Source organism: Alosa sapidissima, chromosome 24, assembly GCF_018492685.1.
Source record: "Alosa sapidissima isolate fAloSap1 chromosome 24, fAloSap1.pri, whole genome shotgun sequence".
Lineage (NCBI taxonomy): Eukaryota > Metazoa > Chordata > Actinopteri > Clupeiformes > Clupeidae > Alosa > Alosa sapidissima.
Genome location: NC_055980.1, coordinates 17,505,420 through 17,519,625, shown reverse-complemented (window position 1 = coordinate 17,519,625; position 14,206 = coordinate 17,505,420). Strand labels below are relative to the sequence as shown.

The 14,206-nt window shown below is 41.9% G+C and overlaps 2 protein-coding genes across 2 annotated transcripts; both read right to left on the bottom strand.

The window, feature by feature from the left end:
- Positions 1-2,849: 2,849 nt before the first annotated feature.
- On the bottom strand, positions 2,850-5,364 carry LOC121699953 (interferon-induced protein with tetratricopeptide repeats 5-like). Its single transcript, XM_042082527.1, has 2 exons — positions 5,163-5,364; positions 2,850-4,585 (listed from the first exon to the last, which is right to left on the bottom strand). The coding sequence occupies exons 1-2, from the start codon at positions 5,165-5,167 to the stop codon at positions 3,190-3,192; spliced, it is 1,401 nt and encodes a 466-aa protein (XP_041938461.1). The 5' UTR covers positions 5,168-5,364; the 3' UTR covers positions 2,850-3,189.
- Positions 5,365-8,146: 2,782 nt separating this feature from the next.
- Positions 8,147-13,986, bottom strand: LOC121700731 (interferon-induced protein with tetratricopeptide repeats 1-like). Its single transcript, XM_042083933.1, has 2 exons — positions 13,972-13,986; positions 8,147-9,580 (listed from the first exon to the last, which is right to left on the bottom strand). Exons 1-2 carry the CDS (start codon positions 13,984-13,986, stop codon positions 9,059-9,061), a joined length of 537 nt encoding a protein of 178 aa, XP_041939867.1. The 3' UTR covers positions 8,147-9,058.
- Positions 13,987-14,206: the final 220 nt, after the last annotated feature.

Sequence of the window (14,206 nt, the reverse complement as noted above, 5' to 3'; positions counted from 1 at the left end):
CCCTTGGACCTCTTGATCTCTCAGTCCTCTTGATCTCTGTCAGTCCACACTCCCACCTCTCTCTCATCTCAGCTGGACTCTCCTTATTACAGTAGTTTGGGTTTTATATTGTGTTCAGTTTGCTTGAAAAACAATTGTTTCAAATATAGTTGCATTGCTTTATTTGGTATTTCCACGTGTCACACTAGTTAGGTTCAGCATGTAGTTAGGTTCATCATGTAGAAGCAAGAGGACAATCTCACTTCATAAGAGAATCGAACTTACAACGTTCTAGCCCTATCCAAGAATTCCTCCACTTTCTCCACTGTTCTAGTAGCAGATAACCTAACTTTCTCATTCTGCTGCAAATGATAATTGAGGAAGTAACTAAGGACCTGCTGTTTAGAAAGCAGCTTTGCTCCTGTAATATTATCCTGAGTGGTTATCAAATACAACTTACAGGATACAGAAATACAGGAATGACCACTGAACACTCGGTGAACAGTTGTCTGAGTCAGTATGCAATACTATTCATGTGCTCAACCATGCTTCTTCTTTAATGAGAAAGCTTAACAGTTGTAACTCAGGTTAGGACTTCAGAAAGATATCATACAAACCTTGAGAAGACTTGGTAGCCTAAACTACATGTTTCGGATACATCGCATTGCGCCTGGTATTCATAATTGAATGTCAGTCGTGCTATAACGTGGTTACCGCAACATATTCATAACTTCAATAATTGTTCACAATTAATACAGGCTAAAGACAACCACCGCCTCTCAAAAATAAAAGAACAGTCAGCTGCAAATACTGTACATAGAAAGCAGAATTTAAAGCCTTCTCGAGGTGACATATAGAGCTGCAGAGCTGGAGTCTCTGATGCACAGGGGGGCATTACGCTTAACTCAGGAACTTTAGATGGACTTACTTTGCCTACAACACTTTCACTTTACAATCCTTTTTGTTAAAATAATGACATAACAAATCCAAACCATATTAAGATTTATTAAATTAACATCCACCCACTTGAGGAGGCAGTGAAACTAAAAGGGCGAGGAACTTTGCATTCATGCTTTATGGAGAAAAACGGTCACCAAGAATGCGTCCAAAGTGTATGCCTAACCTATTGGAATATCTAACGACAGATCCCCACCGACATCACCATTTGTCTGCTCGAAGAAACAAAGAATTAGACAAAAGACGGGCTAGTTTGACATTGTTAAGGTTAACTTCTCACTCCATTTTTGATACATCATGTTGTTGGTCATTATGATAATCTGATGGGGCAAAAGTGTGTGTGTGTGGTGGGGGGGGGGTGGCATTGGCCCCTTGGACCCCCTGCTCCCGGTGCCCATGTTCCTTGTACTTTAATGAGAGAGCTGCATACTTCTCTCACGCACCGACACGGACATGTTTACAGAGTCTTTAGGACTGGGTCCTGACGCACGATGCATGGCTGCACTTGGCCGTGTATGCCGTTCACATGGCCGTGTGGTCACACGCTGCACGCTGCAATAGGTGCCCTACATCACCTGTTGCACAAGGTGCAAATTCAGCAAGACTTCACCTGTATTCAGCAAATTCAGCAAGACTTCACATTTCTTTGCTTTTTTTAAAGGGTAGTAATGCTTTTGCTTGTTTTTTTTTTATAAAAAAAACTGTGTTATTCCTTTGTGAAACATACTGGTAATTGTAACCCCCCCCCCATTGGTTGTATATTCCTCATGATACATGATATTATTTCGTCCCTATGTGTGTTTACATTTCCCTGTCACAAGGGATCACACAAATAAAGCAGGGAAATCTGCCTCACAGGATGAAAGCCATTTAAGGAGATAAATAGTCTGAAACTGGTGTGTGACTTAAAGGAGAATTCCGGTGTGATATTGACCAAAAGTGTATTGAAACATGATACCGAGTGTGAACGTATGTCTCATAGGCCATCTCGGCTTGTCTCCTGCACTCCAAAATCTGGCGCTAGTTAGCCGATGCTACCAACAGCTTTTTCAATAGTGGTGCTTCGGCATCGGGCTAGCCATGCAAATAAATCACTGTTTTACACCCATTTACGAGGCTCAATGCATCTCCACACTTCATTGGTAGACTTCCGAGGGCCCTGACATTTAAAACGAGACATTGAGAACTTTGAAAAAGCACTGATAGTTTACTTACAAGACGATTTATACATATAAAATATACATATATTTTTGGAATCTGATCCCTTATCATACCTGTTCATTCTTACTCGTTGCTCGACTTATCGTGACTAAATTCAAGATGGCTGCAAACGCTAAATTTCGTGAAGATACTGTCTATATAAATCGTCTTGTAAGTAAACTACCAGTGCTTTTTCAAAGTTCTCAATGTCTCGTTTTAAATGTCAGGGCCCTCGGAAGTCTACCAATGAAGTGTGGAGATGCATTGAGCCTCGTAAATGGGTGTAAAACAGTGATTTATTTGCATGGCTAGCCCGATGCCGAAGCACCACTATTGAAAAAGCTGTTGGTAGCATCGGCTAACTAGCGCCAGATTTTGGAGTGCAGGGGACAAGCCGAGATGGGCTATGAGACATACGTTCACAGTCGGTATCATGTTTCAATACACTTTAGGTCAATATCACACCGGAATTCTCCTTTAAGGTCTGCTATTCTCTCTCTGTTTACAATGTAACTCAGGGTTAGACATTTTACTCCTAAAGCCTTTAGGTCCCATCATGTTTTTTGGTAAGGTCACACAAATGAACCGTGATAGAAACAATTTAGGGCACAAATTTACATGGACTTAAATGAGTGCTTGACTTAGCTTTTAAAATAACCACCAAAGTCTTTTTTTAAATCAAAACCACCAAGGATTTTTTATTTATTTTTTTGCATTACAGAATATGATTTTACTTCACATAACCATTGAAATAGAGTTTATGGTTTGAGACACCAAAATTAAACACCAGCAGTCAGTTAATTTTCTGAGCATAAACAAAACAAAAAAGGGTAATATCCCACATACATATACATATTAAATTACGTAATGCTGATTTATATAATTTCTAAACTGCCAAATATGATTTTAAAACATATCTACCTTACTTCAGTAACAAAGCTTACACCAGCTAATTATATTCTATAAAAAATCACAATTGGTGAAAAAAAGTTGTGCTGACCTAAAACATTCAAAGTCAGATAGCTTATGAGTAAGTGTATTTTTATGACCCTTTTATAATGTCATCTTTGTTTTGAAGCTGTCAGCAAGTCCAATGACATTTGTTGCTGCTGCTGCAGCCTTGGTGGCGCTGTCCTGCCTGTCCTGGTCGTCTACTGCGGACAGGAAAGCCGAGATGTCATCACTCTTCCGGCCTCTCTGTCCAGACTTGCGTCTCCCAATCGTCTTGAGTTTGTCCCGAGCCTGGCTCCGGTCTTGGCTGTCGACCCTGATCCTGTACGCCTTCTTGAACTGCTCCACGGCCCGGGTGTCGTCCTTCCTGTGGTACATCAGGAAGACCCCGTACTTGGTGTGGCAGTGCTGCCGCTCCGCGTCAGTCAGGCGCGCATCCGAGACCAGCCGGGCAAAAATGGGCTCGGCCTTCTCCAGCTGCCGGCTCTCTGCGTACGCCTTCGCTAGTTGGACCCAAGCGAGAGTGTGTGATGGCTTCAGCTCCACGGTCTTGCGGAAGAGGCGGATACTTTCAGCGCTGGCGGCTTTGACTTGCGCAGAGCCGGCCTGCCACTCTCCAGATGTCTTCATCTTTATCATCTCTTGCCAGTGGAGGAGCCCCATCTGGTGGTAGAGGAAGGAGGAGTTGGGAGCTCTCTTAGCCGCCTCCTCGAGTATCTTTAACGATTCTGCTTTGGAGTTGTCTATCCTGAAGTATATACCAGCGTACTTGATGACCTGAGGCATGTCAGCACACTTCTCAAGGGCCGTGAGGACCAGCTCTCTGCTCTTCGGCGGATTATACCTCTGATGTTTCAAGGCTAAGAGGACCATCACTTCAGCATCAGTGGGGTCGAGATCCAAGGCTCTTTGTAGCTGTTTGGCTGCAGGGCTGTCCTTTGGTTTGACTCTAACATCCTTCCTGACAAGCCCCTCCAACCGATAAAGGACTATGGCATAGCCCACATTGTAGGACACACTGTCAGGCTTGGCTTCCAGAGCCTTCTGGAAGCTCTCCTTGGCCCTTGGATAGAACTTAGCCCCCATCCTTAAGAAGCTCCACCCTTTCTCTGCTTCCACGGCGGTCTCTCCACCCTCACCTACTCTCTTCACCTTGCCCAGGTAAGTCTCCATGTCTTCCATGTTACCCAGGTGATGGTGCAGCCATGCAAAGCTGGAGTAGGTGACCAGGAAGTCCGCCTCGTCTTGCTTCTCCTCCTTCAGCACAGCTTCGGACTTGGCCAGGTATTCAAGGGCAGTGTCGTTCCTACCCTGCAGGTGGCTCACAAAGGCCAGGATGTTGAAGTAGGTGGCGTGGTACCTGCGGGGACAGTACTCGACACGGTCCAGGAGCTTCTCTGGGATGCCCTTCAAGTCATTGATGTCATCTTTGTCCACGTCCCATGTGAAGAGGCACTCCAGATTCTTTAGTTTGCCATCACTTGCCACTTTGTCTGCACTACAGGGATAAATAAATGCATACATGATTACAGCAATAAAGTGAAAAAGATTAGGCATATATGTAATATATATATATATATATATATATATATATATATATATATATATATATATATATATAATTACAGCAATAAAGTGAAAAAGATTAGGCTATACAAAATTAGCAATAGCCTACATAAATATAGTTTTGGCTTGATAGCCTACATAGACAGGCTCAGGCTCCATACTCAGGTAGGCTAACATTACAGAAGCATAGTGAGATAATTAAACCATAAGCAACTACACGAATTAATGATCATACATTTCTACAATACTGTAGATATACTAATGTGTTACTATATTATTCTCTCTCTCTCTCTCTCTCTCTCTCTCTTTTGCCCCTTTTTTGACATGAGTGACTCATGACCTGTTATTGTTTTTGTTTTTTCTGTTTGTTTGTTGTTTTTTGTAGACTGATCTGTTAGTGGTGCTTATGGTTATTGTACAATAAAGCTTGTTAAAATTCAAAAAAAAAAAAAATTCTCTCTCTCTGTGTGTGTGTGTTTAAGCAAAACGGATGTTATAATTTAGCCTACCTCATTTCCTCTTGTGAATGGTTTTCAGTGTTTCCAAATTCAATGTGAAGGATATACCAGAATGACAGGAAAGACTGTAGCTAGGCAGGTATTTATAGGCTACTCTTGGGTGATATCGATCAAGGTGATAAGGACCTAGGCTAAAGTTGCATTTCCTCAACGTCACTGGTCACTTTACTCGGGAAATCGAAACCGAAATTTACTGTAGCCTCATTCACTTTCTGGCTATGCGCCTGTTATGCAATCACTTAGGCCTACTATTGCACCCTTCATGAGCTGAACCCACGCAAAAAGTGAATTTGTTTTAATTCTTCTAATCCTGCGTGTTGTAGCGACCTGTGTGTTTGGTGTGTTTATGGTGAGTTCTTCGTAGTTGTGTCTGTTATGTCTGACTGACCTGCTGGCAGCCGGGTTGCACATTAAAGTCATACAGTGTTTGCGGTGGTTGGAAGAGCAGCGATTCTAAACGGGGTCCATTGAATAATGCCTTTTTATGTTCTGCAATAAATCTGCTATTTAAATAAAGCTTCTGTGAGTTTGATGCCTGCGTGACATTGAACCGTTTAGTAGCCTGCAAAGGCATACAGTATGCGTCAACTAGGCCTACTACCAATATTCATAAGTGATCATGAAATATCATATTTTACCGTGTCCACCAAGAGTAGGTCTAACGGCTACACCAAACGAAACCCTATACAAATTCTTACACAGGAAGTGAGGAAAATGTGTCTTCATGAAAAAGTAGCCTTTCTATACTTAGTACTAAAGGCCTGCTGCAGTTTTGCGTTTGCGACTGCCTCTGTCTGCCACACTATAAGCTGAAACGAAAGTGGCCTACCTGGAAATGGATTATTATAGGCCTAGTCCCTTGCGCCAGATGGTTGGTCGGTACAATCTGAGGGGAATAATAGGTAGCATGGTGATTTTTGTTATTATCTATTGAAATACATTTCAAATACAGAAATCTTAATATTGATGCGCAGTTCTACCCTTAACATCAAGAATTTTGAGCATGACCTTATCCAGTGTTAAGGTTTCTGTAAAATGTCCATACAAATCTGTATTTCAGCAGATGATGGCTCATTTACATACTGTATTCATTCAGAAAAGTTTCAATCCAAAAAAATATTTACTTACTGTAATGTAAATAATCAGCTGTGAAGGTATTGTGGGGATATGTATTAGTGAAAAATGTTAGCCTACTCACCTGTAAGACACCCTCCATAGACATACAGTGGACATAAAGAGGCCGATGAAACACAAAAAGCTACCCCAAATGCAATGCTATCACATATTTCCTAATTCTAGGGTAGTATACCTTGTGGAAAATCACCATGAGACTTTTTCTCCTTGAATGGTACCAACTAACCAAGATTAGGGGGTCTGGCTCAAGGAGGCCTACTTCCTATGCTCTACATTACTGACAGAAAACCGAAGGAGGCCAAACTAAATTGCAGGCCTAGCATAATAACTGGCATCATTTTATTTCTTTATTTAGTTGTTATTTTGTTGGTTACTTTCTTATTGTTCATTGTTAGCCTAATGTCGTGTTTTGTTCAGGTCGCTATGTGTTCATGACCCAGCAGAAAATAACATGTAATTAAAAATATAGCCAGGAGATGGCAGCCTTAGCTTAGCTAAAAGGACCATACGAAGGCACAGATGACGTACTGGGAAAAGCTACAAAAGCATTGACTTTGGAAGTAATACCTATCGGCATATAACAGTACACTTAAGATTAAATGATAATGGTAAATGGACCAAATGGACCAGAGTGTAATACTTGTAGGTGTTATGTACCTTTACTGTGTCCTCTTCCTAACTGGGCCTGCTGTGTGTGTGTGAGTGCATGTGAGTGTGTTTTTTTTATATTGTTTATAATTGAATTTCCTCATTTTCTCACGAAACAATCAGTCATATGATCATAAATGTTATCTTACTGGGGTAAATGGCAATTATGAACCATAAATGACGTCTATATCCTTGGTAATTGAGCTAGAGTAAACATCTGATATGTATGTTATTTATATAAATATATATATATATTGTTATGGCTGTATTGATTTAAAAGCCTAACAATGTGATGGGTCCATCAGACCCAGGAACATTGGCTGAGTAACAAAAATATGAACTCCTTACAAGGGTTAAGGTTGAAGGCCGTTTTGAAGTTTCTTTGAATTCCTCTTCCTCATTCTCCACAGGGTGGCACGGTACACGTCAACATCAAGTGTTTATATACTAGTCATACGCATAATTTTAAGCTCTTCTGGGGTGGTTTAAGCTACAGTTTTAAACACTTCTGTTCTTTAACCTTATTTCCTATATTCCTTTGATCTATTTTACATTACATTACATTACATTTGGCTGACACATTTTTAACCAGAGCGACTAACAACATGGTAACAGTTTAAACTTTTTCAAGCAATTTAATCAACAATTCTAGGACAATTTAAAAAATGTGTAGTACAAGAGTAAGTGCATCAGTGAGTGCTGTTTTTAAACAATCGAGAGTCAGTTCTAGTCAGGTGGTAAGTGCTAGGATCAGCAAGACTAGTTGTAAGTACTGTAGTGCTACGAGAGGAGATGTTCTCTGAAGAGCTGGGTCTTCAGGAGTTTTTTGAAGATGGAGAGCGATGTCCCTGCTCTAGTAAGAACTGGTGGTGCGTTCCACCAATGAGGAACAACAGATGAAAAAAGTTCATTTATAAGTAGAATATGCAAACCATGACCTCCTGTTATTTGTTTGTATCTAATGCAGTACAGTACTACTAGATAGATAGATAGATAGATAGATAGATAGATACTTTATTGATCCCCAGGGGAAATTCAAGAGTTATACTACTGTTACTACACAGTAAAAAAGCCTACACCAGCTATTTATATGGTCAAATTCATAATTAGTGAATAAGAGATGTGTTGACCTAAAACTTTAAAAGTCAGATAGCTTTAACAAAATAATAGCTTAGGACACAATAGCTTATGACCCTTTTATAACGCCATCTTTGTTCTGAAGCTGTCAGCAAGCCCACTGACATTTGCTGCTGCTGCTGCAGCCCTTGTGGCGCTCTCCCGCCTGTCCTGGTCATCTATTTGGACAGGAAAGTCGAGATGTCATCACTCTCCCGGCCTCTCTGCCCAGACCTGCGGTTCCCAATCTTCTTGAGTTTGTCCCGAGCCTGACTCCGTTCTTTGCTGTTGACCCTGATCCTGTACGCCTTTTTGAACTGCTCCACAGCCTGAACATCATCCTTCCTCTGGAACATCAGAAAGACCCCGTACTCGGCATGGCAGTTCTGCCGCTCTGTGACGGTCAGACGTTCATCCGAGACCAGCCGGGCGAAAATGGGTTCAGCTTCCTCCAGCCGTCGGCTCTCTGCATACGCCTTCGCCAAGTTTACCCAGGCATACACGTTGGACGGCTTCAGCTCCACAGCCTTGTGAAAGAGGCGGATGCTTTCAGCGGATGCTTTCGGCATTACTTGCACAGAGCAGACCCTCCGCATGCCGGATGTCTTCATGTTGATTATCTCTTGCCAGTGGAGGAGCCCCATCTGGTGGTAGAGGAAGGAGGAGTTGGGAGCTCTCTTAGCAGCCTTCTCCAGTATCTCTAAAGATTTTGCGGTACAGTTTTCTCTTCTAAAGTATGTACCAGCGTACCTGATGACTTGAGGCATGTCAGCACACTTCTCAAGGGCCGTGAGGACCAGCTCTCTGCTCTTCGGCGCATTAAAGTCTTGATGTTTCAGGCCTAAGAGAACCATCACTTCAGCATCTGTGGGGTCGATATCCAAGGCTCTCTGTAGCTGTTTGGCTGCAGGGCTGTCCTCAGGCTGGACTCTAACATCCTTTCTGACAAGCTCCTCCAACCGATAAAGGACTATGGCATAGCCCACATTTTAGGACACGCTGTCAGGCTTGGCTTCCAGAGCCTTCTGGAAGCTCTCCTTGGCCCTTGGATAGAGCTTAGCCCCCATCCTTAAGAAGCTCCACCCTTTCTCTGCTTCCACGGCGGTCTCTCCACCCTCACCTACTCTCTTCACCTTGCCCAGGTAAGTCTCCATGTCTTTCATGTTACCCAGGTGATGGTGCAGCCATGCAAAGCTGGAGTAGGTGACCAGGAAGTCTGCCTCGTCTTGCTTGGCCAGGTATTCAAGGGCAGTGTCGTTCCTACCCTGCAGGTGGCTCACAAAGGCCAGGATGTTGAAGTAGGTGGCGTGGTACCTGCGGGGACAGTACTTGACGCGGTCCAGGAGCTTCTCTGGGATGCCCTTCAAGTCATTGATGTCATCTTTGTCCACGTCCCATGTGAAGAGGCACTCCAGATTCTTTAGTTTGTCATCACTTGTCACTTTGTCTGCACTACAGGGAAAAAATAATGCATATATAATTACAGCAATAAAGTAAAAAAAAAGATTAGGCTATAGTCCCCTTCAATATTTGTTATCATCCAGAACCTGTGCTTGTAATCATCCAGAGTTGGGTGTGCAAGCAGCATGGGGTCAGAGAAATGGCGCAGCTAATAGACCAGCATGTTGAGCTGTCAAGGTATGCACGATTATGGACAAAAGTGATAATCACGATTATTTATCACGATTATTAATTAATTTTAGTGACAAAAATATTTTTTCCCTTAAACATATTGGACTTGCTATCTGGCTCACCCAAATTCTTCCCCTCACATTTACTCCCCAAAATTACTGCAAATATAGATTGACTGCGACTTCCAAACTTCCAGCTTGCTACTTTGTTAATATTTGGGGAAACGTTAACGGCAACACAGTAATTACAAAGTATTAAGAAATACTGTTAATTTGATGCTTTTTAATTCATTTATAAATGGTGCACTGTCAATTTAAGACCCTTTGCCAGATCCACTCAAATAGCCTATGGCTAGTGCTGTGCCCACTCAGTTTGTAAATGGTCAGTAGGGGCCTAATGGGAACTGTTGCCATTGCGCTCTCTCTCGTGCACGCTCAAATGCGTTCCCAATTAAATGGAGTAGCATAACGTAGTTAGATCTGCTGCAATGGAGATACTATGTATCTCGATGTAACAAGCTGTTTTGACATTGACATTGTAAACTTCTTTAGGAAGAGTGTAAAGCAGTTTGCAGTAGCCTGAAGTTAATCACAACGTCGTCTATCGCTGGGAAAAAAATAGCGAGCTATGATAACCTAATTATATGCTTGGCAGGCCGGATTAAAGTGTGGCGGGGTGGATCTATGATAAACTAATAAATGCTCGGCGGGCCGGATTAAAGTGCGTGGCGGGCCGCAGTTTGGACACCCCTGGTTTAGTCATTCGTTGATATGTAAAACACTCACGTGTAGGCTACAATTTCATTATTGTTCACTCGTTTTGAGTAGGCTGTGTCTTGAAACGCATATGCATTGTAGGTTGCACATGTAGCTTATAAAATACATGAATATAATTCACGGATCCCGTCGTTAGCTTAACTCTTATTATAGGCTATATCGGAGGAAGCAAACAAGGACTAAAAGTTAACGTGATAAAAAGGCATGTGTGGTTTCATGTGATGTGTTTCACGGTATGAGTTGAGAGCCCTGCTTTGCTTAAGTTTTTGGTTAACTCCACTTGCCTGAAATCCGAAATATTTTCAAACAACGGATGATCCGTTTCGAGGGACAAGCTCTTGGCCTGCTGTGCCACACATTTGATTTTTGATCGTCGTTTTTTTGTATAGTCTAACTAGCCTACTAATAGTTAACATAATGCTACTAGTCCACAGTGCATCCAAACTGAGCATTGCATCAGGCTGAGCAGTGCAGGGAACAGTTGTCATTGGTAGGCTGCATGCAGGCACATTGTTTTGTAGCGGAGTGTTCTATGGTTGCCAGGTTGGTTCAATGGGTAGAGCACGCATTTTTAATATCGCTCGATCACGCAAATTTGATCGTGGGAAGACAAAATCGTGATCGTGATTAAAATTCGGTTAATTGTGCAGCCCTAACTGTTGTTGTCACCCAAGGACTGCGAAGTATTCTTAGCTAATGGCGATTATCTGCCTGACGTGGACCGTGAAAGGGAGGTATACAAAATGAGCAATAGCCTATATAAATATAGCTTTGGCTTGATGCATACAGTACTGTATGAGGCTTAGCATTACAGAAACATGCAGTGAGCTAAAATCAAAACCATAACAGCAACTACACAAATGAATGATCATACATTATCACAATACCGTACATATATTTGGGTGATTCCTGTTTTGGATCAAATTTCCATGTCCCAATGATTTCCTTACTCTTATTCTTTAATAAAATTAGACAAATATTTATAATAAATCAATTTTATTATGTGTTTAGTTGTTTTCTATTGCTTTAACTTAAACTACAGTATAAAATTGTTATAACTTCAACTTATTCTTTATTGTTTTGATAGGCTACGGTACACTTCCTTTTGTCAAGGATGTAAATCTGGTGAAACTACATTTGTTTTCTGTAGTTATATAATGCATTATATGTCCTTGCAGTCCTTTTCCACCCTGTCTGTTCCAGTCTGTATTTTCTTGCCTCCCAAATAAGACTACAAATCCATATAGCCATTTGAAGGAAGTGACAACATTTGCTTTTGAGGGGAATTCAACTGGAAAACAGAGGAAAGCTCCAACAGTCACTCTCTCCTTTATTTTTCTCAATTTCATATGACACACAGGAACCCTTAAAGTTCCACCCTGTTAGTGTATCTTATGGAACATGTTTGAAAAAATATGAAATATGTTTAAAACATGTTATTTATGCTCACTCAAAGAGTTAGAGCTAACTTACCTAAAAAATCCACCCTGTTTAGCTATGTAGGCCTATGCCTACAATATATGATAGCCTACATAATATTTTCAGCCCCTGAGCTTGGCCAACATGCATTCCTCTATCTAAGCATGGCACTGTTCTAACAAAATCATAAAAACATCATAAAAACATCAAATACAATAACAGAAAATTGTAAGCCAAAAATCGCATCCAAAACAGGAATCACTCATTTAGCTTTCCAATAGTTCCAACACTAGGCCTATAGGCTACTGCAGTTTTGCGTTTGCGACTGCCTCTGCCACGCAGTTGAGAAAGCTGAAACGAAAGTAGACTAGACCTAACCCACCTGGAAATGGAATAGGTTAGCCTAGGCCAGGGTTCCCAAACTTTTCCTTGACAAGGCCCCCCAAATACCACTAGGTTCTGGCCAAGGACCCCTTGATGTGTTATTAAACCCATCGACAATACTACAGCAAATTTAAAAATACATTAAGCTAATCCTAATAATTATTTTAGCCACAAGCACTTTGTGATGGAGCTTACAGTGTGTAAAATTACATTTGGGGCTTTCTGCTATATTTATAGGGCAGCCGCAGCCCACTGGTTAGAACTCTGGACTTGCAACCGGAGGGTTGCCGGTTCGAGCCCCGACCAGTGGGCCGTGGCTGAAGTGCCCTTGAGCAAGGCACCTAACCCCTCACTGCTCCCCGAGCGCCGCCGTTGTAGCAGGCAGCTCACTGCGCCGGGATTAGTGTGTGCTTCACCTCACTGTGTGTTCACTGTGTGCTGTTTGTGTTTCACTAATTCACCGATTGGGTTAAATGCAGAGACCAAATTTCCCTCACGGGATCAAAAAAGTATATATACTATACTATACTATATGAGAGTTATCACTCTACTATTATTCCCAGTCATTATCATGGAAAATAATGTTCAGATATGCGACAAATTATTATAATGGCATTGTATAACAACCCTCATAGTAATGGGTATATTTAAAAAAATTCAAATGTATTTATTTGATGCTTTTATTTTTCTTTCCAACTTGCTGAGGCCCCCCTGGCACCCCCTCGCGGCCCCCACTTTGAAAACCACTGGCCTAGGCTATGCTCTACATTCCTGAGGGAATTATGCCAAACAATATTGCAGGCCCAGCAAAATCAGTGTCGTAATTTTATTTGTTTATTTATTGTTTGTTGGTTGGTTGGTTACTTGCTTATTGTGCATTGTTATGGTACCGATCCACTTGCACGACACTTCATTTTGTCGTGTCGCATTCCACTCTAGTCCTATGGGTGACGTCAAGCGACTTTAACGCGCCCGCAAAGCATTCCGGGAAGGCAGCGCTGCATTGGAAAATATGTCGCGCGTCAAAAAGCTGGGCGAAGCCCATCTTTATGCAAATGAATCCGATCCACCGCACAACACTTCATTTTGTCGTGTCGCATAGATGTCGTGCTGCCTCCCCACGTTCAGTCGTGTGTGGGCGTTTTGTTTAAAATGTCAGTTACCAGCTCATACTCAGTTCGTTTTAACGTATCTTAAGTGTTTTTCCACAAATGGACCACAATTTTAGGCATGTACTTAACAGTATACAACACATTAATAGCCTAAACAAACTATGCAAGCCATTTGGAAATCTTGTTTTATTTAAACTACTCAATGCAATCTCAAATCCTTACCAGAAACACCAACAGTCAATATATTCATCCAAATCCTAGTTTCGTTTGTTTTATGGACTACTAGGTGGTCGTGGAAGAGATCGTTAAAACATTATTTGTCTTGTAAGCGGAACCAAAGTTTCACAGGCACCGTTGTGGTAGAACAAAGGACCTACAACCTCGTCCTTTCATTGGAGAGTCGCCTCGCGTTCAACGGATTCATTTGCATAAAGATGGGCTTTGCCCAGCTTTTTGACGCGCGACATATTTTCAAATGCAGCGCTGCCTTCCCGGAATGCTTTGCGGTGGCGTTAAAGTCGCTTGACATCACCCATAGGACTAGAGTGGAACAAAGATTGTTAAGGCGGAGCAGGATACTTTGTCGTAGTTCATGTCTATGGGCGCGAAATGGGGATCGAATCCTGTCTGCATAAAGAGGCGTGTCGATGACGTATTGACGAGCGTACGTTGCAACCGGCCAACAGCAGCTGCATAAATAACTGGCGCACACCTGATATAAGGTTGATTTTCTCCAGACTGGAATGCTCAAAAATGCTACAAATGTACCTGAAATGTTCAGAAGGGTTTGAGGATCATGAAAACGTGCCCGAAA